Here is a 26,398-nt window from a genome sequence, read left to right on the forward strand (position 1 = left end):
ACGTCTCTGTCAAAAAGAATAATCAAGTGGCTATTATAAATTAGCTTTTACATAGGGGATAAAGGATGGACTTGTGGGCAAGTCACAGGATGGAAAGTCAGGAGACATGAGCTCTGATCACTTCTGTTGCAGTCTTCCTCTGTGAGATCATACAAAGCTCAAGCTACTACTTTTTACATGTAACTGTGGTATCTGTACAAAATACACATTACTCCTGGGGGAATTCTGCAACACTGCGCATGCACAGAATTTATGTCCCCTACAGAAAAATGACTTTCTGAAAGAGAAGCAACAGGAAGCCACAAGAGCGGTCATGCGACCCTCCCCAGCAGTATGTTTTGGGTGCCCAGGGCAGCCATCAGAGAGGGAAATCACTGTGGGGCAAGAGTGGGACTGGGGAAGATTGGCTGGTGGCTCCTACCCTGCGCCACGCTCAGCTGCTAGTCCCGGCTGGGCTGGAGTTGATGGGATTTCCTATTCCCTTGCATGGCATATGGGGACAGGTCAGACCCACCCCCAGATTTCTCCTCCAGCTATAGGAAGCTCTTCAGTCTCTCTCCCCCCCCCCCCCCCCCGTGCTTCCTGCACCCATCTCTCCTCAGCTGTAGGGGGAGGGGTCACTGTACAGGGAGCTACTCCCCCATTCGCCAAATCCCTGTTCATCCAGACCTCCTCATACCCAGATCCTCCTGCTGAGCCTCACCCCCCCTGCACCCCCGCCAATAAGCCCCACTCTCCCTGCACCTGGACCACCCCAACAAGCCACTGGCACCTGGATCCCCACCCTACCGAGCCCCAACACACCGCAATCTCAAACTCTCCATTGATGTGCAAAGGAGTGCACACCCAGGTCCTACCTGGAGTAGCCCATGTGGTCACCCCAGAGATTCATGGACTCACAGGAATGAGTAAGAGAACTTCACTACACGATGTCTAAAGCAACACCATTGGCTTTGGTGACTCTGGCTGACGCAACAGTCCTTAGTAGACTATGCATGTTTGATAACGATTTCCAATAAGACATTTGGGAAATTATTTATTTTACCTGTCACCTTTGCCCTTCAAAAAGGGATGTTCATGTCTAAAGTTAAAATGAAAGAGAATGACTAAAGAGGCATAACCCCATTATGAAGGATTTACACACAAACCCACTTATCAATACTAACCTCCTAGCTTTTAGACTCCTTCCTTTCTATGAATAATGAATAACAGACATCCAGAGTTAACAGTTTACTAACCACCTGTTGGCTGAAATTTGTTCTTAGAAACTGTTCATCAAATAATCATGAATAGAGAGAAGATTTGTAAATTATTTACAAGCAATTCATGAACAAAAAGCTAAATTCTTAATGAATGTTATTTGCAGTTAATTATTTGCAGTTAATAATTTTACCCTGTAAAGAAAATGTTGGTAGGTTGTACTTTGCAGTGCCCTTCTAAATAGACGGTCTTGCAGAACAGATGATAGTAAAATGAAACAAAACTTGACTATCTGAGACGTCTACTGTTCTACTAGACTAGGATGAAACCTGTCAATTCATAATTGGTGGATTAACATCAAAAAATTAAGGTATTTAAGAAAAATTCAAAATTACCAAGTAATAGCATGCTTTATCAGGCAGAGGGGTGATAGCATTCAATACCTCACTAGTGAACATAGTCTGGAGTATGTCTTTGAAAAATTAGAGATCCTTGATGGCGATCTAGCAGCCAGAGCTTCATATGAAACAGTCAATCAAATGCAAACACAATCTATAATAACAAATTGATTGGCATAGTAATTGGGAAGTTAACGTTATTTGTAGCTCCATAATTCTATCTTTGGGAGTCTAAGGAACCTTTGCTCATCAATGGAGATTTTGAGATCGCGGTGTGTTGGTGTGTTTTTGTCCATCCAAAGATTTCCTTCATTTAGAAAATGTATTTTTTCACAGCTTCTTTTAAAAAATATAGAAACCAAACCTCAGGACATGGTGTGTATAACAGATTCTAGCTACAGCTGTATGGACGTTACTGAGGATCAGTTCTGTCTTAGGTGGGGGAGAGTGCAAGGAAACTGAGGTAAGAGAGTGCAGGAATCTCAGCTGTCTTTAACTCAGCTGAAAAGCATGCTCTTCAGATGCCTTGGGATTCTAGTTCTGGCCCAACCACTGATTTCTATCTGTAACACAATTTATGCATTGGCATGTGGATTATTTAATCAAGGTGTGTGTCAGCTTCTACTGGTGTATGTCTGCATGGAAATCCTCATTTTTCGCAGCTTGCTCATTCTTGAATTCTGAAGAGCAAAGTGGATGAGATAAAACTTTGTTAATATTTTTATTTTTTTTCTTTATAATTTTCACATCACTTTGCTCTCCTTCATTCTAGTTGCTTTCACTCTGTGTTTGGATCCCCTCTTCATTTCCACCTTCCCTTTTCCTCATGTTCCTGCCATCTTTCTGTCCTCCCCATGCTTACTTCTGCCGCACTTTCCCACCCTTCCCTGGTTCCCTCAATTTTCCCTTTCCACTATTCTCTGCCTTTCCCATAAATTCATAATTTCCTCTTTCTACCACCACAGTTCCTTCCTGTCCCTCTGACATACTTTGGAATGTGTTGCCCAGTGGCAAGAGTCAGTGGCTACTTTGCCTAACAACACTAGTCAATGGCTGTGTTGCCTAGCAGCTGGAGTCAGTAGCCACTTTGCCTAGCAGCTGGAGTCTGCAGCTGTATTGCCCAATGGTGAGAGTCAGTGGCCGGGGGTAGGGGAATCTGGTCTCTCCCTGCTCCATCAGGTTCCAGCCCAGGGCCCAAAGAAACAAAAACATGAGGCCTAGGAGGCAGGTGCCCCATGCCTGCTCCCTGTAAGCCTCTTCCTACATCAGCTTCGGTTCCTCTGTCAGTGCCAGTGGTCTGTCTTGGGGTCCCCTTTGGAGTTCTCTCAGTTCATGCTCTGGAGGGTTTCCCTCTATCTGCAGTGGCTCATCATCTCTAGCCCCCATGATTGAAGGGCTTGACCATAAAGCCTGGTCCTGGGTGCTTGGAGCATCAGCAGCTTCTCTGCAGGAGACTGCAACACCCAACTGTTCTCCTGCTCTGTCCACCTAGACTGAGCTGAGCTACTCCCTTTTGAACTCTGCCTCCACTGGGAACATGCCCAGCAGGAGCGACAGGGTGTGGCCTCCTGTGTCCAGAGCAACTCCTTAACCCTTGCTTCACCAGTGTGGGATTTGGACATCCCATCACACAGGGTTTAAGAACCCTCTCTCCCTGAGCCTCTCACTTGTCTACTTTTCAAGCTTCAGCCCACTGCAAAGTCTCAAAGAGACATTGTTAATGGATAGAAGTAACAGCTTATAGTGGAAATTTTAAATGAAAGCTAATGACAAGTAAAATTAAGGGAAATAAGAACTTTACACAACATGTAATCAGCTACTCTATTCAATATACTGTACTCACTGTCAAGGCTGGTCAAAGGACTAATACTACCCGGGAACTTTAAAAGGAGCTGGATAATTTTATGACTAATAGTAATTATTATATTTGTAATTATACAGATGTAATCAAATTTCATATAAGAGCATCACGAATTGCCTCCCTCCCCAATGTGTAATATTGCACAGTATGCTAGGTGCATTATGGGATTTTTGTGTCTTCTTCTGAAGCATCAGGTACTACCAGAGGCAAGATGCCAACTTGATGGGCCAGAGGTTTGATCTTGCACAGAAAATTCTGTGTTTTTATGATGTGTAACAGACCCTTACCTTAAACGGTGCTAGCAGGCACTGCTGTAATAAAAACAAACTGGCTGATGCACTCCTTCTGAGATTTTACATAAAACCAACATAAATGATAATGAATAAATAATCTCCTCCTAAATTTCATACAATAACTGAGCTTACCCCAGGCAGGATGTGCCACTATAGATCAGTGTTTGAAATGTGATAGAATTCAGACCACTGGTAGTGCAGTCTGAGGAAAAGTTTGTTGCTCCCCTTTGCCATTATTCCATTTATTTGTCTTTAAGGTGTGGAGGGCTTACACATTCTTGCTAATACTTAGTCTCTCGTGCTGAGAATCAACAAATTGTGGGGAGGGGAACAAACATAACAGAGAAAAACATGCAAAATATTGGTTAAATTAATAAAATAATCCCACTTCCCTGATCTGGTGAGCAGAAAGAAAAGCAAAGAAAAGAAGAAATTGAATTGAAAATGCATTAGGTAATGCCTGATCTAGGAATTAATCTGCTTACTTACACACAGCAAAGATACAAATTCTCTTGAGATAGCTAACTTAGTTTCTGATGTGGTATAATCCATGTTTACACAAGCATACTTAAATTGCACTGAATTGTAAAGAGAAAAGATTGCTATATAAAATGAAGCAGAGATGGAAAGTTGAATGGAAAAAAATGTTCTTTATCATGTAGTAGTCCTCTCTTTCTCACCATTCAAAACAGCACATTATGAGGGAGAGAGACATTACCTCTGAACAGAATCCATGAAAGTTCTTTATTTTAATTTACTCTGTTTAGTACAAGAGATTTTAGGCTTGGTGAAGGATACCATAGGAATGCTGAAAGTTATTGTTTGATTGTACTTCAATCTCAATGGAAATGAAGATGCCGGAAGCAAACTTTCAATCTTTTCTAAATTTCTTTTTTATTGGCAGTTTGAATGGTGCACTTTATTCCTTTGCAGTAGGATCCTCCATTAGGCATTTGTCTTGTTGACATGTGAATGTCCTGTTGTCACAGATTAACCTAGCTGTGTGCTAGGAAGCAGGATGCTATTTAAGATAGTCCTTGAGTTAACACCTTGAGTGGGGATGGTCATTTGGTGGCCTGTGGGCAATTTGAAAGATCCTTGGTGGATGTGGGATTTGTGACATCAGCCATCTCCTCCCCAACAGTGACTTAGTTTAAATATTTAATTTGAAGGCCAGCCAGGCCTGTGCTGGACCCCAGTGTGGAATTCTCTCTCCTCAAATGTTTAATGCTCAGTCTAGCAAAGGGGTCTGGAGTGTTCTAGATTCAGGAACACACCTCAACACACAAGAGAAAAATATGGATAAATCAGAACCATGCTCATCAGAGTCCTCAACAGTTCAGAGTGGGGCAGGTGCCTTGTTAGAGCTCAGTGCAGACGTGGCTGGGCTCCAAATCCTACTTTTAATGAAGAGCCCAAAGACGTGGGGATGGGAGTTGGTCCTGAAGCAGGTAGAGATGGAGACTGGAAAGACTAGTGAGCTCTTCCAAGTTGTAAATTCTTCCCAGCTCCTTCTTAACTGTGTCCAGTTCTGGTGTCCAGAATTCAAGAAGGATGTTTATAATTTGAAGAGAATGATTAAAGGATTAGAAAACATCTCCTATAGTTAAAGTCTCTCTATAGTGAGTGTCTGCACCATATCTTATGTCTGTTTAGCTTAACAAAGAGAAGGTTATGAAGGGGTGACTTGATTACAGTCTATAAGTACCTATATGATATTTTGATAATAGAGAGCTGTTCAATTTAGCAAAGGTATAACATGATCCAATGGCTGTAAGTTGAAGCTAGACAAATTCAGACTGAAAACAAGGTGTAAACTTTTAACATTCAGAATAATTAATCTTTGGAACAACTTACCTAGGTTTCTGTTGTATTCTCCATTACTGGAAACTTTTAAGTCAAGAATGAATGTTTTCTGAAGCAAAGTAGAGAAGTGGGAGGGAGTGTTCTTTAACTGTATAGTCATAGAAAAGACCAAATTAATTCAGCATTAAATACACATAGTTAAAATTAAAAACACTGAAAATATGTAAAAGTTAAGGCTCTTACAATGACATTTATTCAGACACATTCCTGTTTATTTTATTTTTATATTTAGAAATACATATAGTGATAGGTTAAACTATACATGTAACAAGAAAACCGAAAAGAAGAGTACTGCATAATGTGCAACATGAACAAATTAATGTTACTGTAATAATCTTAAATTCGACAGTTTGGAGGGAGGTAATGTTTAATTGTGAAATTGTAATGTAGTTTTATGCATTTAATTTTCTAGGATTTTATTAAATAAATTTAAGCATCTCATGTACTGTGGGGCATAGAAGCTTTGCTGGAGTGACATTCTGCCTCTGCAGAGCTCTTACATTCCACAGGGTTGCCTTGCACCCATCTGCATGGAGCAGAGTTCCATACTGTTACTGAGAACTATTTCCCATGTCAATTCACTGAGGACTATTTCCCATGCCAAGATTCAGCTTTCAAACTTCAGCTGTTGTTTCAGTACCTCTCTTAAAGAAAAAAAAAAGAATTGTTTTAAATAGGAAAATCTTATTCCTTCCCCAGCTCTCCCATAACTCAGCATAGAATTGAAATAATGTTACTTTACCAGAAAATTCTCATTTTCATTCTTACTCAGAGAGAAAACATGAAAATTGTAGCCCAGTGTACAGAAAACAGAAGCTATAATGATGGTTTGTACCCAGAAGTAGAAGAGGTGTAATAACTTTATTTTTCATTAATTCCTTTTTTAATTTCACTAGAGAAATGGCAGATTTTTTTTTAAAAGTGTCTGAAAAATCAGTTACCATTGACCAGTGATATGACAACCATACTTCAGTTATTGCTGGGAGTTTCTGTTGCTTTCAAAAAATGGAAGTGGAAGTTTAGACAAGAAGACTTGAATTTGGCTGAATCAAGTCTGAATCGTTTCTCTCCTTTCAAAATGGCCCAAAGACTAGTCCCAGCAAGGACATATGGCAGGGGTAAAGTCCTTCTCTGTTCACAGCCCCTCCTAGTATCCTCATATGACCCCTGTTCCTTGCTGTGACTTCCCCATCTTAAAAAATGAATTTTCTGGTGTGGAGAGTTATGTAGCTTCTCAGGCCAAACTCACATCTGCTGAAACTCCCCCTTTACCTTGGTGCCAAACATCCAGCTCTCCTCCACACATCTCCTCAATGACAATCTCCTCCAACTGCCAAAACTACTCTTGGCTCTTTCAAATATGCTGCATGAGGTATGAAAATCTGCATGTGTAACCCACACACCTCCTAGGTGTGGTGGTCTGTCCTATGTAGTGGCACCGAGACCACTTAGAGAGCAATTAATGAGTCTGCTCTACAGCCTTAGCTAACAGCCAGCTGGCTTTTAACTCATGCGGTAGAGGCTCATGCACTAAGCTCCAGAGGTCCCTTGTTTGATCCCGCCCGCTGATGACCAGGGTCTGTTGGCGTTACACATGGACCCCACATATCTAACATGGCACAGAAAGCCTTAGAATCTGGCTCCAGTTCCCAGACCTAAAGCAAATCCCCTTCCTAGCCATCTTACAAATAATAAATGTTACAAAGAGTTTGGCTTCCTAACCAAAATCATGGGTATGTATAGTGTTTCAGAGGTACCTATGATACTCTTCTCATTCAGCATTTCTGGCTTGGAACTGGCACGTTTGAGAACATAAACTGGATGATCTATAGATAAAAGTCAGGTTCTCCTTGCCCCTTCTTTAGCTAGTCCTCTCTCCTGCATTCTGTTAATATCTGCTTTTCCTTTTCTCTTAACATCTGTAGTTCTTCACTGATTCTCCATATCCCTCTCCTATCCATATCTTTCCTGATTCTTTTGTATGTTCTTCTGGGGCTCTTTGCCTTCTTCTCACCATTGGTCAGTAAAGTATCTTCATGTGCTACTTCCCCATGACTTAGTTGTTATATTTTCAACTACTCTTCCACATCCATTGCTTATTTCATTTTTCTTCTGTGTATTCCCTCTCCTCCCTCTCATTGCATACTGGTCTCTCTTGTGATGTTGCTCCCCATTCTCCTCTCCGACCTGACATGTTAACCTTAATACCCTCTACTCAATGTTTCTGCGCCACAGCACTCATCTTTTTCTGTTGTATCTCCTGTATGCCAGTAACATCAAACTGAAACTTTCTAGCATTCTGATGTCTGAAGTGCTTCATTATGCTATGGATATCAGGATTTTAGTAATACCACATTGAATTGAAGCTGCTGAAATACTATTCTGCTGCATCCAGGCACAAGAGAACTACTCTACTCTGCTGTGATTCAGGTAAACCTAATTCTGACAAGGAAAATAGAAGCTGTAGGTACTTTTAGACTGGTGAGTATTAAAAAATGTTATTCATCCCCAGAGTAAGACACATATAAGCAGATGGTGTACTATACCTGGTATACAACGGTTTAACTCTGTGCTGCAGTCAGTGGTTATTAGAAACAGCTGTTTTCAAATAGATGTTTTTAGCAGAATGATACAAATTAATTGCGCTTAAGAGTGTTTTACAGCTGTGATTCCGGTCATGTCCAGGTGTTTAAATGTAGTATATAATGAATACATGCATTTTCAGTGGATATTGATTTTGTACATAAGCAAGGCAGAGACATGCAGTATGAGCAATATAAGTTAAAAAAAGCTTTACGGTAAGCACAAACTATTTATGCAACAATTTTGAGAAGAAAATGTAATACTATCATCAGGATTTTTTATACTAATACAGATATGGGGCAAAAATGGTAACATACATTAAGAAAGTAATGTTAGTGCAACTAAACTTTTACTGTTTAATCACTTTATTCATAATGCATACCACACTTTGGAGAACAGTAATCGCAGATTTGAGAGACGCCTGCTTTTTTTGTTGCATATGCTAGTATTAGAACTGTGGGCCCTTTCCAGCATATTAGAAATAGGAGGGATTAGAAGGATCATGTAAGATTATTATTACTATTTATTAGAGGTGGGTAGATGAGTTAAAGAGATAACAACAACCCCTGTATTCCTAAAAAAAAAAAAAAGCTTCAGTTTATGGATTTAACTCCCTACTGAATCTCAAGTATTTTGACTTCATGTCCTGAGATGTAGAAAGAAAGAAAGAGAGATGATCTCCAGATTAGTTTGATGAGACTTCCACCCTTGTAAGCTGTCGAGGCAGGCCACTTGCTCCTGCATTCACTGCAAAATGGCCTCAGTTTGAGAACAATGCAAATTCTGCATACCTGAGATTTAAATCCTTGACCTTCCTGGACAAGACACCGTGAGGCTTGATGTATTAACACAGAATGTAGTGTTTGGTATAGAATTAGTGAAAGCAAAATGTTGCTCCATTTTATGGTCTAAAGAAACCTGGTTTTATATATACTGCTTTAGTATTTATATACTGCTTTTTATGCATACCGCTGATCCAGCAAAGCCTTTAAGCATGTGCTGAATATTAAGCACGTGTGTAGTCTCACTGAAGTCAAATACTCACATAATTAAAGTTTAATATGTACTCAAATGCTTTGATAGGTCAGGCCCTCAGTCGCTCTGGGCTATATCCTTTCACATTTTAGCCATAGAGTGGTTGAAAGGGTCAGAAAACCTATTAAAATAGCCAAAAAATTATTAGAGGGAGGGAAGATGAGGCTATAAGGAATCACACCACCTCTGTCTGACACTGAAAAAGCCTCACTCCCTTTGAATTCCACTCCACAGATTTTGGAAATGTGTGGCTACTAGAAGCCAGTGTGCAAATGTTGGAGACATGTTCTCCTCACCATCATCCCATGACAGTCCAACAGGGAGATGCCTTCAGATTTCCCTTATATGCTTTCAGAACCCTCTAGGACAGAGGCATGGGTGAGTGAATTGAGACCACACAAGAAAGTATTGGCAGTATAGCCCTGACAGCTGATAAAGTACATGTTTTTTGTATACTATGATAGGACTTGGGTTTACTTGATGGCATAAGCCCTGATGGCACTTCACAGTTTTTGGATGAAGCTAAATGGCAATGTAAGTTGTAAAGCTGTAGGTGAAAAGCGGTAATAGAGTTACTTGCTATATTAAATAATCTAACATCTATATCAGTGTTAAATAAATAGCTTGCTGAATTTTGAAATAAAAAACAAGGAAACAGCAAATTATGTATCCCAGAGAAAAATACAAGTTCCCAGAAGGGAAATAACAGTATCAGGCAATAGAAGGTGAAAATAAGAGACAAAAAGAAACTGATAAGGAGAATTTTTTTAACTGTCTAAAACAAAAATTTGATAAACATTTTAAATTAGTCCTCAAAATGCAGGGAGCTTAGCTGTAAAATTCCATCTGATCACTATTAGGCTTACATGAGATTACAAAAGCCTGCTGATAATAGAGTTAAATTCAATTTCAAAGCACTGTGATGAGGACACTGAAACTACAACAAGCCTATAGCATCATTGGGGTGAAAAAAAGAAGGGATACTCATAGCAAAAAATAGAGGGTCAAGAGGATGCTGTTTACACAGTAATTGACTTTCAGGCTAATTTTTTCTTTGATGTATAGTTTACAGAGTTTTAGATAAGATGTGAAAATAGAAAATCAGTGGCATAATGAAGGGGAATTTCAAGCTGTGATGCGTAAAGGAGGAGATCTTCGGACGTCACATTTGCCTATTGAAGATATTTGTTTACCTTGATTTTATTTGTTTGATTTTTGTCCAAGAAAGCACTGGGGAAGGAAAGGCTGAGTGTATTCCTGAAACTGACAAGCCCTTACTTAAATTCACTCCTTTTGCATTTTTTCTACAGTTTTATTTTTATCCCTAAATACATTTCCAAACTGTTAAAAAAAAGTTAACTATACAGTACGTGCAGCAATTGAAATCCACACTGAGTAAAGTAAGAAGAGAAAATTCTGGATTCTGAGAAACATATGAAGGCTACATGTCAGATGTTTCTGTCTTCTTTTCTCTCCCTCTCTCTTTTATGCACACAAACACCCATATGCACACATACATATATTAATATATATAATATATGCAGATATTGATGGAATTCTATGAGTTGAAAGAGAAGGAAAGATGTCTTTAAGGATCCATATCTCTCAGAGCAGATATATGTTGTTATCACTGAAATGTGGCCTTCAGTCTTGAAACAGTTAAAAGAGTTCTACGGCCACAAAAGAAGAGATTTCTTCAGAATTATCTCCCGCCTCACATTTGCTCTTAGGCAAGCAGTTTAAAAAAGCCCAGTGATTGAGCCAGTGATCCAATTTGAAATGCAGAAATGATTAGAGCTGCTTGCCTCATTTCATATCGAAATTCTCTGATTTATGACAGGGCTGCAGCCAAGATCTATCTCCAAAGGGAATTAGTGTGCAAGTTTGCATATTTTTGTTATTTAGGTTTCTCATAGCAGCTGCTAGCTAGAAATACTGTACTGGGAGGTGTTGGTGCAGGATTTTTCAGCGACTGGAGCAAAGAAAGATAAGAGTCTTATGTTTAGGACATTTAGACCTCTTGACCATCTCACCATACTGTAATTTTTAAACCTGGATTGCAGTCATACAAGAATCCAGTGGAATGGTTAATTATAGTTGTGGAGAAAGGAATTACCAAAATTCTGTCTCCATGTTTTAGCTAGTGGAATTTTAATGAGGCATAAAACTTCAATCATGCAACTGACCTGTGGGGCAGAGTATAGAACATATAATGAAACAGAAATAGAATTCTGAAAAAAAATTATTACCTTATCTGGAATTTACATGAAGTGTTAACAGGAAATTATGCAGCAGTTATAAATGAAAAATATGGGATTTCATGTACTTATTAATAAAGATTTGTTACATACATGATACCAGTATCCCAAATCTGCTGTCCGCAGCTGTCCCCAATTTCTTATGTCTCTCTCCTCAAATGCATTTAGTGTCTTCTTATTACTATGGAAACTAAGACCAATTTCCCTTTAATACTAGTTTCTAAGACAAATGGAAATATCTTTGTGTAGGGGTTGAGGACTGAAGAATTTGCCTTTCCTACATTATACACACACGTAATACTTAAGGATTTTTTCATTCTGAGTTTGGTTGACCTTTTCTTTGCATTTGTAAACCTTCTCGGAGGAAGAAGAGAGAGTGAGAATGCAGTAGCTCTTTAAAAACACAAACAAAAGGGAAAAAAAGTACTTCATTGAGGAAAAGATCAGTAACTGCCAAATTATGCTTTGCTGCACTGAGCAAAGAAATCACACTGCGAAAGTTTATTACCTTCGTTACTATCCAGCTCCATATGGAGTCATTATGGCCTAGAATCTCAGTAATGCTCCTAAATTGACCTTACCATAATGCAGCTGTGCTTCCAGGTATTAAAACCTCTCTCATATTTTACTGACTGTTCTCCAGAGGATCCAAGGTTAATGCAGTAAAAACTTTAAAATTTGATTACCTTGTCTTTGACAACATTCAGTAAGAAGAATGTAGCAATCCACAAACAGAAATGTGTGAATTATTCCTTTTAAATTAGCCCAGCTCATATACTGTATTTTGTAGCTCCCATCCCTGTTATTTAATTTCAGTATAGTAACTCTCTGTTGATGGTTGTTGTCATATTTGGGTATCTAACACAATTACTTAATTGACCCACTTCCTGAGAAAAGTCACTCTGAGAAAATTTCTAACCTTAAAATACCAATCTGATATTCAACCTAAAACAGCTCTGACACTTTACCTGAACTCCACCTTCCCCTTTGGCAGGTACAAGCAATGGAAATGTATTTAGCACATGAACACATTTGAAATGACAATTTAATCACTTATGTATCATGAAGTAAACAATTATCAAACCATGGATAGTATGTACTGTAATATAAATGAAGTTGGCTTTTCTAGCAACCAATATTATCCTCTCTTCTACACTCATTCAGGCAAAATAGCCACTGAACGTTTTGCCTGAACGAGGAGTGTAGGATCGGGCCCATCCTGTATGAGCGTTAAGACTATATATATATATAGCTTTTAATTTTTGTCTTTACATAATAACAGTGAGAACATCATCCAATGGAGTTTATTTGAGACATGGTGAGATAAGGAGAGGTTGGGTTTTTTTTGTTTTTTTTTTAAAGTGACTGAAGTTTTTCAGCAGAAATGTAAAAGAATCAATCCCTGGACCTTCTCCTTTCCCAATAAAATTGAGCAGGCTCTCTTTCCTACTGCCTTTTTTAGTGATTTGATTGCAGTGGATCTTGTGCAGGCCCTACTATAAGTTTTATGGTGCAGTGAGAAAAGATGATCATAGCACTAGAAACATCTCTTCTGAATGCTATTTTAGCCATCTCTAATGAAATCGTAATCTAGTCTATCTGTGCTATTTGCAACAAAGCATTGCATTTATGTGAGCAATGGTGAATCAAATTTTCAAAACATGATCTCCATCTGTGGCACAGAGCTTTTTATGGGCAATCACTAGTGCACATGTGTATTGTTCAATACCACTTGTGCATTCCCAAATGGAGACCTTGATGTCAAAATGCCTATCATGGCTCATATGAACTATCATGGTTTGCGTTTTGATAGGCAAACTAATGGTATTAAAACAGAGAGGACCACATTTATCTCTGGTATTGCTGTTGTCAGTTTATGCCAGGGATTAGTTTGGCCTTGGAAGTCTTGAGAGACCACCCTCAACAAAAAAAAAGATGGATAATTTCTTTAAGAGAAGCAATCTTTTATCAATAAATCCCTTCAGATTATAAAACAAAGGTGATAAGTTTAAGAGCATTTAGGGTCCAGTATAAATATATATTCTTTCTTTCTTTTCTTTCTTTCTTTTAGTAAAAGAAGGTTGGTAGATTTAAATTGTAGATAATGACATGAGTAATCTATTTTATTTAATTCTTCATCAAAAGTCTAAATTATTCTATACCTTAGTTTAAACTTTACCATAGGTTGTAAAGTCTGAATGTCTCTGTGTATTTAAAAAACACTACCATATGGTATTATTTTTAAAAGGATATTATTTTAATGATATATCATAAAGAATGATCTTCAGTCAAACTTAAAATAGTAAGTATGCAGTATAGTTAACTTGGATAAGTTCAGCATTAGAGTAAATACACATTAGCAGATATGAGACATCAGAGGTAAAATCAAAAGGATTAAATTTGACAGAAGAGGCCCAATTAATTTCTTCCAACCCCTGTGGCTCTATTGAATAAAATCTACTTTAAGCACCTTTATGGACTGTTCTAACATCTGCTGTTCTTGGAAAACAGTATTTGCCAAAGATAGCTATGTTACTCAGAAATATTCACCCATAATGCCTTGCAGGGAGTGAACTGTGTTCTGATAGTGTTCTTACTAATTAATTCCCATGAGACTTGTTCCTGAGCTAACTATTGGTGAGTCCAGTAATGGGAATAGCTTCTGTGGGAAGGTCACATGGAGAGATGAAACAGTAGCAATGCACACACCCGGGATCACCATGTAACGAAAGGATGAGAAATGGCAAAATGGGTTAAAAATTCAATAAATCAAATGAATAAACAGACTTACATTATTTAATTCACTATAAGATACTGCTCTTATAAACTGCATTCTGGCAGTCTAATTGAGTAGCTTCCCAACTGGAATAATGTGCCCAAACCTATGAACTTTTCTTTATCAATTTATTTCAATATGTTTCAGATTTAGTGGGTAACTTAGAAAAAATAATACATTCACTCTTGAGGAAGTTACTGAAACCACTTAACTTCACTGCCCCCACTTATGGCCAGTTCCAGTTTACTCACACAGGTAGTACCATTGACTTCAATGGCACTATTCCCATGATTAAAGCAAGCAGGAACCTAAGCAACTTTCTTGCATATATTTATATGCTAGCTATGTTTTCAAGTAACTCTAGATTGAAACTATTTCTGTAAAGAAGAGGGGGAAATAGTTTTAATTTCACAGAACTGACCAAGAAAGATAATGAAGTACTTTCAAAACTCTTTGTGTATGGAAATCCTAGAGGCAAACCCCAGAGCTTTCTTACTTTTAGCAACCAATTACTGCACAAAAAAGAGTTTCCCCAATTATGAAGTACACTAATGCAGATTGCACAGACTCAATTTCACTAAGTGTATTGGAAAGGCAGCATTCACATAATTAATGAGAAAACGCTGCATGTGTTCAGACCTTCTGTTAATTGATTAAATGAGTCTATGTCTAAATCTGATTATAATCACACTATGGCAGTACAATAGAGTGTATATGTATGTATGTGTGTGTGTGTGTGTGTGTGTGTAAGAGACCGAGACTCACTCTCTCTTTATATATGTATATTTTTTCCAAACCTTAAGAATATAATAAACTTACTCTACTATAAAAAGGTGCTCACCTCCCCCAAGATAATGTGCATAGTTTAATCACCATTACCTGAATAATTAGCCTTTCTTTAATGTCTCAATTCTTGCCTAACCCATCACCTGCATTTGTAAATACAAATTGTTTTTATATCCTGGCCTCTGATGATCTGATGATCATTGTGGTTAACAAATGCTGGTTAGTTTTCCCATAATTTCATAGTAAAACACAAAACCTGCTGCCATGTGCTTGTCAGTTTTTTTTTTTAAAGAAGGCTACAGTGTTCCCTAAGGGTTGTGAGAGAAGTTCATCCCATTGAACTGGTCAGCAAGATATCATTAGCTTGTTGTGTACATGAAATCCAGGGGTTAGAGCACCAAGCGTCACAAGCCAGTTTCTTTACCTCCTTGAGCTGATCAGAGGATCAGAGTATCAAGGAAGGATTAGCACTGACTTGGGATTTGTGTGATTGGTTAATTTATTGCGGCGATGGCAGGCCTTTCATCTATGGCAACATTTAATCAGCACGGCCATGGAGGCTATTACGGGTTAGCTCTTTTCTCAAGTCAGCCAGGGCTGCACCATCAGCCCTATCACAATTCCCCTGAAATTTCCAAATTATCTGGAACAGGCTTTAGCCTCACAGTAATAAAAATTAGAAGAGATTCCTGATAGCACTGGTGGAAAAGGCTTTCACTTGCACAGGGCAAATTATAAATAGTATGAACGTGCACTTTAAAAAAAATTCTCCACCTCTTAAGAGATGTGCAGGACTTATCACCCCTGCTCTGATCCAAATCCTTGTGGTTGAAAATTTATATTAGATTTTATCAGAGAGGCCTAAGTCTAGAAAAATCAATGAAGGTTATCTTTTATGTTGCAGGAACTTGTGGAAATATTGATTTTCATTTTATAGTGAATTTGGAGCATGAGTTGGTAATCACTGCTGAGCTGACTACAATGTTTGCCTACTGTATCTTTTACTGAGTTTTGCTCAAGTATTTAAGATAGTATATTCCTGTTGATTTTTAGTATGTAGTTTGAAGGTAGATGCTTCCTAAATATAAATTTGTATTTTCATTGTTATAAAATGTAAGCTTTCAGTGTAGCAGTGATTAGCTAGTGTTTTGTGAATGATTTCTGTGTTTAGTAGTGCTTTTCACAATGAGAGAGGTAATTCAGAATTTATTTTGAACATAGGAGAAACAGTAGAAGAGATGTCTAACAGCAAAACACTGAATGAAATATAGAAGTTTAAGGGAATATAACAAAAGATGAGATGAAAACAGGAGAGAAAGTATTCATAAATAATAGGCCTTACGAATCTGAAAAACATATTAAAATAATTGTTGACTATTATGCCCTACCCAACTGATGAACTACAGAGTTCTTTTCTGGTTAAAAGGTAGATTGTCTTCACTGCAGTTTTATTAAATTTTCCCAAATCCTTCACTTTGACTGTTAAAAACTCTGATGGTTTTACTAAGTGAACCAATGATTCAAGGAATAATTCTACAGCTTTTCACTTATACATAGTAGTTTTAATTTTGGGGGGGGAGTGGGGGGGAAGGGGTGGGGGGGAGAGAGCTAACTTACTCTCTTTATGATTGTTCTTCTTATGCAGTATATACCTTTCTGTCTTGCATCAAGTGTGTGTGTGTATATATATATACTCTTTTTAGAGCTGGATAAATTCTGCAAATATTCACTTAAAGTTGAATCTGCTATAGCCATGTTTGTGCCCCTTCTGTTTCGTTTTCAGTGAGCATTTGTTTGATTGAGTTTTATTAGTACAGATGTCCATGGAAAGTGAATTTTTAATTCTCTTGTGCATGATCCAATTATTAGGGAAGTGAACTGAAACCGTGTGACTTTTATGTGACAAATTCTAAGTAATCATCAGAGCCCAAATTGCAGATACTCTCAGAGAACAGAAGTGAGCCATCAAGTTTTCAACAACAGTAAAAAATCATAGCTGTTTTTAAAAAATGGATACATTCTGGACTGTGGAGCTTGCTTTGCAAGTTCCTTCTCACCCCCTTTGGGGTAAAGTATACCCCCGTGGAGCAAGCTGTGCTCTCCCCTGAGCAAAGGGAGTGCAACTGTGACTGACCTTTCATTGGGATGTACAAGGGCAGTGGAGGGTCTTTCCAACTTCCCCCAGTAGCTAAGACCACTAAAAACGGATCTATATCTGGTACACTGTATAGGGATGTAGGATGCCCTTTTTATGGAAATACTGGTATAAGAAGTCAAACTACACAGTAAAACTCTGCAGAAAAATAGAGCAAGTTGAAAAGCAAGATGTCCTCAGATCCGTCTGGTAAATACTTTATTGCATAGAGCAGTCGGTATGATCTCTAACAGTCATGTGACTATACCTAACTGAGGCAAATGCACGGGAAATACAGTGTGGTAACTCAGCTGCCACACCTCCCTGGACCATAGCAAACACTATTACCCATCCAATATGCATAGAGACACCCCTATAGCATGATAGCAATGGATATTCAAAGATGCACTTACATTACCATGACTCTGTAGAGCTGGATCCCAGGATAAGCTGCGTGTTTCTGGTATTGGGATCATTTACACATGTATTAACATCCCATCACAAGTTAAGGGTCAGTGTCAAAATTGTCTTGATTTTGTTGTAGTAGTTAATTGGGGATAGTTATCCTGATGGGATATCCTCTCCAGGATTTAAAAATTGTCTGTCTTATGTGCAACTGTTCTCAATAGTGATCCCCACACATAGTGCTTGTTGTGTTTGGAAGAAGGGCACATCAAAGAAAGGTGCTCCATCTGCAAATCATTGAAGAAGAGAATGCAGGTGGTGAGGTACTTGTGCCTCAAACAGAACCTTATGGAGCAGGGTATGAGGTCCACTTCATCATTGAGGACATCTGCCGATCGCCCAGTCCTTCAGACAGCTTCAGTGCCAGAATGAGCCGATATGCCTTGGCCAGACTCTGATGCCTTCCCCAGGAGGAATAGAGATTGTTCTCCTTCTTTGGATCCTCTGAGGAGAAAGTCTCACAAAACCAACTACAGCCACTCCAGAGATCAGGGAGATTCATCCTTTTTTCCAGAAGGATTGCAGACCAGCACTGAGATTCTTTTGGGGCACAGGTTGAAGCTGTGCCATCTACCTGGTCTCCAGTACCAAGGCAGCATCAGTTGGACAGTGTACTGTCAACTCTGGTACTATCCATGGGACACCCATTGTGTCTAGTACTGACAACATCAGCATAGACTCTTTCCACGCCATTGGCATACCAGGCAGCATCAGACTTGCTTTGCCTCTTTGTTCCATAATCCCCAGTTATTCAGGACCACTCAGCTGCTAGGACTTTTTCTGTGTGGTCCTCAGGAATGCTTGGATTGATTGCATACTTGTCTCAATCACCGGTATCTTCAGCACCACTCAGAGTTGGCAGTCGAGGTCGGACTCCTTTTCGGTACCCAGGGGCCTGTCAGCACAGTTACCGTCTTTGATACCAATAATGACTGTGATGCAGACCACATCTACGGGATCAGTACCAACCCTGGCTTTGGTGCCATCTTCTGTTTTGGTACCAAGTAGGAGCATGATGCCCCTGCCAGTCCTCAAGGTGTTGACTTCTCTGTCTGCTTTGGTACTGATGCAACTGGCATATTGGGCTTCGGATGAGGCTAGATCATTGATTGGTCCAAGTGGGGTGGTTCCTCTGTTGCCTTCAGATGTCTTGCAAAATTCATGAAGGTCAGGGACATCGTTCCCAACTCCCTCATCTTCGAGACACCATTCTCAAAGATTATCGAGACCTTCTATGGATCACAATTGGTACTGAGACTGGCAGCATTCCCCCAATAGAAACAGAGGCTCTTGGCCCAGTGCTTACTGGCCACCAATGCCATATCCTCAGTGGTCTCATAGGAATCTGTTGTATGTTCCTTGATCTGTAAAGTCCCAATCCTCAGTCCACTCCTGGGCAAGATTGCCCAGCCAACCTGTGGTATCCCTTCTTCAGCCACGTATGTTGCAGACTTAGATGGAGGCTGCTTCCTTTGAGCAGGCTCATCCTAAACTGCTTGTACAGGGACCCAGGCTACTGCAGGAGATTCCAGTGACTCCACTTCCCTCATCTTCTTCAGCACCAGATGACTCTGTAATACTGAATTCTTTGTTTCCAATGACTGAGGATTTTAAATCCCATCAGGAACTCCAGAGATGAATGAATGAATGAATTGAGTATCCAGCCTGAGTTTGCAGGAAACTAAACTTCTTCAGGTCTTAGCTCCAGGGAGAGCATCTCTGCCTTGAAATGCACAATTGTTAGAACCTGTTAAGGTTTTGTGGCATACCCCAGCTTCCTTGCTTTCTACAGCAAATTGTACTAACAAGCGTTATTACATTCCTCGGGTGGAAGGCATCTGTCAAGGAACCTGGACTGAGGCTCTCTTGGGAGCAAAACTGATGGTACTTTTTATTGTATGTTGTTGCAAACTGGTTGATAGTCAAGATGCCCCATTCTCTGTCCTTCAGTGACCATTCATGCTTCTCAGAGAAAACCCTCCTGAGGTGATCAGCTAAGCAATTCCACATCCCTGAAAGGGGGTGCAGCCAAGGGAATGATATTCTCCCTAATGTAGAATTATCAAAACTTTACTGCCTCCTGGCAAAGCTGGTTGAAGTGGGCTTCATCCTGTTTGTTCACATAATACACTGTGGTAGTGTTGCCAGTGAGTATGTGAACTACTGTGCCTTTGATATGTGACCAAAAGGACTGGCACACATTGTAAATTACTTGATGCTCCAGAAGTTGATGTGAAGAGAAGCTTCCTGACCTGTCCACAGTCCCTGAACTAGTCACCAGATATCCTTTTGAACCTCTTTTGGAGGCATCAGTCACTTTTGTTATGGTCAGTGGAGAAGGGGTGGAGGGAACACCTTTGTAGACATTTATTCAATCCATCCACCACTCGAGGTACCGAGGACAGGCAGTGGCACCCACAGTAGGACATCCAGCAACTGACAATTTGGTCAATATACCAAGCCTGAAGAGGATGAAGAATCAGCCTTGCATGCCAGACTACATAACTACATGTGACCAAGGGTAACCATGTGGAATCTCATGTGCATGCTGTGCCTGTTGAAACGTCAGAGATTGAGAATAGGTTTCACTCCTCCCTTGGAATTGGGAATCAGTAAGAATTGTGAATAGAATCTTTCTCCTTTGGGGAATTCCTCTGTAGCCCCTAAAGCTTGCAGAGTCTGTATTTGCTGTAGGAACAGTGACTTGTGTGAGGGGTCCCTGAAATGGATGATGTATGGAAAATAGATAAGAATTGGATGGCATAACATTGCTGAGGACCCATTTGTCTGAGGTTATAGCTTCCTAAGCACTGTGGAATTGAGAGAGTGTGAACAGTGGGAAGTTCTCAGCAGCAATGCTTCTCTCAATCTGACAGTCAAAATGGTTGCTTGCTTGAAGTTGGGCGAGGATTGGCTGGCTAGATAAAGTTGGACTCTGAAGGCCTCCTCATGTATGATTTATGCCCCTTCCTGGAGTAGTCCTGCTGCCTCGACCGTAAGGTGTCTGCAGGAAATACCACTGGGGTGGTATTGTTGCTGACCCACAAAATGATGCCTTTTTGTGGCTGGGGTACAAACCCCTAATGAACACAGAGTTATCCATTTTGTCAGAGATCAAATATCAACCATAAAAAAGTAGTTTTTCTATGCTCTTACCTTTCTGAACCACCAGTGTTATGCCAGAGTTCTGCAACCATGAGACCCTTCTCATTGTGACCACTGAAGCCATAACTCTGGAAAATGCATCTGCGATGTCCAATGCTGATTGAAAAGGCTTCTTGGCTTATTGGTGACCTTCTGCAGTAGGTGCTGTGAACGCTTTCTTGGAGGATTTAGGTAACTTGTCTGTGAATTTGGCTTTAGACTTCCAATTCACAAAATTATATTTCAGTATCAGTGCCTGTTGATTTGCAGGACACATTTGCAAGGACAAGGTTGAATAAATTTTCATCCCCATGGGATCCAGCCTCTTAGACTGTTTGTCCTTCACTGTGGATTTACATCTTCCTTGCCATGATCTCTCGTTAACTACTATTACAATGAGAGAGTTAGGGACAGGATGAGAATAGAAGCACTTGATTTTATTAATAGGAACAGGTTAACTGTGGTTTTACTGTGGCTTTAAGAGAATGAATAGAGTCTTCAGGGTGTGGGAGCTGACAGTGGGAGGAGGCAGCTGTTTTTAAGTTAGACTGATATATTGACCTGAGTTAAGATGCTCTGTAAATATGTTTATTATCTATCTAATAAAGACTGTTGTTAAGTTACTAGCAATGAATTATTATTAAGACTAGTGGATTACTTAAATATAAAACAACAGATGGTACCAGGAGTGAAGGAAGTGATAAAAAGAACTAAAATATGTTAATAAAGCAAAACAAAAAACCTTGAGGTAAAAATTAGTCAGAATTGACAAACAAGTTTGAATGAAATAAGATGGATCAATTACGAGTTCTCACATTTCTAAAAATGTCAAGAAATGCTGCAGAAAAGCATTTGATTTATTTTTGAGGGCACCAGGATCTATGTATAAGGAAGATGAACAAAAGTTTCATATCTTTTTGAATGTTGCATGTAATGAAGCAATTTCACTGTATAATTCATGTAAGCTTAGTATTAGAGCAGGGTTCTCAAACACGCGGCCCATTCTTTCCTGCGGCCCGCCAAGCTCCTCCCACCCGCGGACCCCCCCCCACCCCTCTGCCTACCCCGTGCCACCGCGAGCCCCGCGCCACTCCCTGAAGCAGCTGGAACTACTGTATGTCCCTGCAACCCCGGGCAGGGGGAGAGTAGAGGGCTCCGTGTTCTCGCAGCTCCCCATTGGCCGGGAACGGGGAACGGCGGCCAATGGGAGCTTTGGGGGAGGTACCTGGAGGAGCAGCAAGAGCAGTACATGGCGCCGTTTCCCCCCCTCCACACACCCCCAGCGACTCCGGCTGCTTCCTGAAGCGGAGCAGAGTGGAGCGGAGCCAGGGGTCAGGGGCCAGGGCAGGCAGGCAGCAAGCCTGTCCTGGCCGCGGTGCGCGGCGCTGCCACTCCGGATTTGCTCTAGGAAAGCGGCGCTGGGCCGGAGCCCACACCCCGCACACCTCCTGCACCCCAACCCCCTGCTCGGAGCCCCCTGCCACACCCTGCACCCAAACCCCCTGCTGCACCCCTCACCCCTCCTGCACCCCAACCCCCTGCCCGGAGCCCCCTGCCGCATCCCACACCCCTCCTGCACCCCAACCCCCTGCCTGGAGCCCCTTGCCACACCCTGCACCCCAACCCTTCCCACACCCCAACTCCCTGCCCTGAGCCGCCTGCCACACCCTGCACCCCAATCCCCTCCTGCACCCCTCACCCCTCCTGCACCCCAACCCCCTGCCCAGAGCCCCCTGCCGCATCCCACACCTCTCCTGCACCCCAACCCCCTGCTGCACCCCTCACCCTTCCCACACCCCAACTCCCTGCCTGGAGCCCCCTACCACACCCTGCACCCCAATCCCCTGCTGCACACCTCACCCCTCCTGCACCCCAACCCCCTGCCTGGAGCCCCCTGCCACACACTGCACCCCCCCATCCCAACTCCCTGCCCTGAGCCCCCTGCCACACCCCTAACCCCTTCTGCACCCCACACCCCAATTCCCTGTCCTGAGCCCCTTGCCGAACCCTGCACACCTCCTGCAACTCAACTCCCTGCCCTGAGCCCCCGCCTGATTTGCTGGGGGGCAGGGAAGGGGCAGAGTTGGGGTGAGGACTTTGGGGAAGGGGTTGGAATGGGGGCAGGGAAGAGGCGGGACAGAGGCGGGGCCTCATGGAAGGGGCGGGGCAGGGGCAGCAAGTGGGGGGTGTCAGTGATGTGGCCGTTGGGCCAATGCACTAGTCCTCATGCAGCCCTCGTGGTCATTTGAGTTTGAGACCCCTGTATTAGAGAATGAGCAGAATATGAGTTTGTCTTAAAATTTTGAGGAATTCTGCTTACCAAAAAGAAATGAAACATTTAAAAGATTTCAGTTTCACTCAGGAAATCAAATGGACAAAGAGACTTTTGAAGAATTTTTAACTGATCTAAAGATTAAGTCAGACATGTAACTTCCAGAATCTATCTGACTCAATGATAAAATACCAAATTGTAATGAGAATAAAAGATAGCAGTGTAAGAAAAAGACTGTTAGAAGAACCCGACCTAAATCTGGAAAAAGCAGTGAGAATTTACCAAACTGCTGGATTTAATCAAGGATAATTGCACATTTTAGAAAGAAAACAAACTGGTGTGAATATTGACTTAATAAGAAAGTAAAAAAGAAACCAAAACAAAAAGCAACACCACAAGTCTATGGAGGAAAACAGAGTGAAAGTATTAAAGTTAAAACATGAGAGAATATGAAAGAATGTTCTAGTGTGTAAGAAGGCACTGACCTAGACAAAGTCCAGCATATGGTCCAACCTGTCATATCTGCAAGAAACAGAATTATTGTTTGGCTATACCGAAAGAACAACAGGAAACATTTGACATGGGTTTAATCAGGCCGCAACTTTATTAGTCTGGGACTACCCGGCAGATAAAAGTGTACCATGCAGGTAACCCCATGTTTATTCTGTAATTATCCAGGGGGCTTTTACCAGCTCCCCATCTTTTTCCATCTTTTTTACCAGGTCCCTCCAGCAAATTTATTGCCAGGACCTTACCATCCACGCCCCCCTCGTAGGAGGATTAAGGTGGGCTATAAGAATGGGGGTTTGGCTCCATGCTGTAACAATCATAGGAGTCCCCAACTGCCCCCTGTTCATTCTTTTAATGAACACCTCTTTTAAAGTCCTTTTTTAAGCCAATTACCTGGTCACTGTATACCTTTCCTATGGTGTACCTGCACTGGACATCCACCACAAGGAGGCACCAGCAATTAGCTTGGCTGCTTCCCTTTCCCCAACCCAGTCAGGTTCCCAGACATCTCTTACTGTCCACCTTTTATATCAGCCAAAACAAACGGGCTCCAAAGCTTTACAGGGGAAGTCCATCTTCCCTGAATAATTTGGTGCCCCAGATGCCCCAAATTCCTGAGCCTTTTATGACCCTAAGAGATTTGATCTGTTATAATCTGTCGTGCCTGGTCCACCCAGGTGGCGCTCCATGGCTCCCAGTCAGACCCTGCATTAATGCACATCTGACAACATGGATCTGCATCAAGTCCCTTCTTCTTCTGGGCAGTAATGGAACCCTTTTACACATTTCCAAATACTGCTTTCCAATATGTGCCACATCATGTTGGTGACTGCTGACGGGCCCCTATGGCACACAGCAGTGGCATCAGCTGGTCCAATAACATGCTTCTCCTTCCATGCCAATGCATGGATCCTGGTTGCCAACCCTGAAGGCCACTAGGATGTCCACCTATGTGCATAAGAAAAACACTCCTGTGCCCACAGATCCACACGACCGCCTCCATGGCTGGTCTTCTAGAATTGAATCACAATACATTAATATTACCTCACCACCTGAGTTTGCACACATGTATTATGTGCTTTCGAAGGCCAATGCCCAATTGTCAGAAATGCCTGTGGCCCCATACCTAGCTGTACCGCCACTGTTGTGGACCCTGATTGCAAATGAATGAGAACCAAATCCCATGGGGCAGAACCAAGCTCACAGCCTTTCTGGAAGATAACAAATGCTCCCCAGCCTTCTTGATCAGTTGTTGACCATGGCAAGTTTAATATCCCTGCTTGCCCCTGCCGGTGTAAACCCAGACATTAACTCGCTGATCCCGAAAACACCAACATTGCTTTTAAGAATGCTGTTCTGTGCAAGGCCGATTTGATTCCTGAGAATGTTAACTGTTATGTGTCCACATGACTGCTACATGGGGCCATTGGAATACAACCACCCTGCCAGCAACCTTTGAGTGAAGACTGCTGTGTGGATATGGATAACCATTTAGCCCGCTGACAAAGGTAACAGCTGGAAGGTGATTCCAAGATTGTTGAGAATGTCAGGTGAGATTGCCCATAACCCTGTGTACCACAGCACCCACTGCTCTGTAACGGGCCATTCCTTCCTGCTCCTGTAATTGCATGAATTTGTTAAAACTTGTGCCATAGCTCTGCCATGTGAATGGAGGCAGTGGATCTGCATGCTACATTGCTAACCACCCTACCTCCAGGTTCCATGTAGCTAGAGGCATCTACTCAGATTCTTGGCTGGCTCCTGGTGCCAGCTTCCGAAACCTGAGCTGCCCCTGCATTCCTAGGGGATGAGTCAGCAACCATTCTGACCCTTTTGCAGCAGTCTTCATTCTCCTCCTCTCCCCCAGCCATAAAGCACTATTCCCCTCATTCGGCAAGCCAGCCTAATACCCCCACCCCTCGCTTAAAGTTGAAGAGCGGTCATTTCACAAACATTTGTAAACATAGAAGTCTGGAAAAACATAGAAATGTACATTTCGTTCAAAATTCCAAAGTCTCAGGGAAGATGCCAAATGAGGAATATAGAGCTGACATCACCAACGAAGAACATTTGTTTCTGGGTATTCTGTGAACTACAAGGAGAATTGGACAGTTACGCTATCTGCTAATAGAACATTTATTCAATATGCAATAGATACAGGTGCACAATTTAATGTAATTTCAGAAGAAATTATAAAATGTCTAAAAGTAAAACCTATAGTAAGAGAACAAATACATATTATTTTACAGTCTTATAGCAGTGAAAAAAAATCTTTTTATGGTTTTTGTGAAGTACAGGGCATAGTGAAAGATAATTTTAAAAAATCTAAGATTTATAATAGTTAAGTGATTTCTATTTTAGGTTTAGAAACATGTTTAGCTCTAAATCTAATTGGCAGAATTCAGACAATTCAGGATTCTGAAACACTGGAAATAGAACATCAATTTATAGAGTTATTTGCTGGCTTTTTAAATGGGATAAAATTTATAAACTGGAGTTAAATGAAACAAAAAAACCAATTATACATGCAACTAGAAAAATACTCTTAGCTTTAAGAAATACGGTATAAAAGGAATGGGAAAAGTTAGTTAATTTAGATATAATTAAAAGAGTGGCAGAGCCAACTAAGTGGGTCAATTAATTAGTAATAGTAAAAAAGAAAGATGGATCCTTACAATTATTTTTAGATCAAAAAGACTTAAATAAGTATGTTAAAAGGGAACATTAAAAGGAAACATTTTAAAATACCTACCAGAGAAGAAATATTTGGACACATCTCAGGAGCAAAATAGTTTTCTTCTTTAGATGCTTCAAATG

General features: G+C 40.9%; 1 protein-coding gene across 15 annotated transcripts in view; it reads left to right on the top strand.

Moving 5' to 3' along the window:
• ZFPM2 (zinc finger protein, FOG family member 2) overlaps positions 1-26,398 on the top strand; it is a 440,553-nt gene that overhangs the window by 244,110 nt on the left and 170,045 nt on the right. Inside the window, exon 1 of one of the 15 annotated variants that reach the window (XM_008168285.4) lies at positions 9,434-9,770. The exons of the other annotated variants lie outside the window; for them this stretch is intronic. Within the exon in view, the coding sequence (XP_008166507.2) occupies positions 9,732-9,770 (39 nt within the window). The 5' untranslated portion in view covers positions 9,434-9,731. Of the gene's footprint in view, positions 1-9,433; positions 9,771-26,398 lie in introns of those variants that run through there. 15 annotated transcript variants of the gene reach the window in all.

The sequence above is a fragment of the Chrysemys picta genome, chromosome 2 (genome assembly GCF_011386835.1).
Source record: "Chrysemys picta bellii isolate R12L10 chromosome 2, ASM1138683v2, whole genome shotgun sequence".
Classification (NCBI taxonomy): Eukaryota; Metazoa; Chordata; order Testudines; family Emydidae; genus Chrysemys; species Chrysemys picta.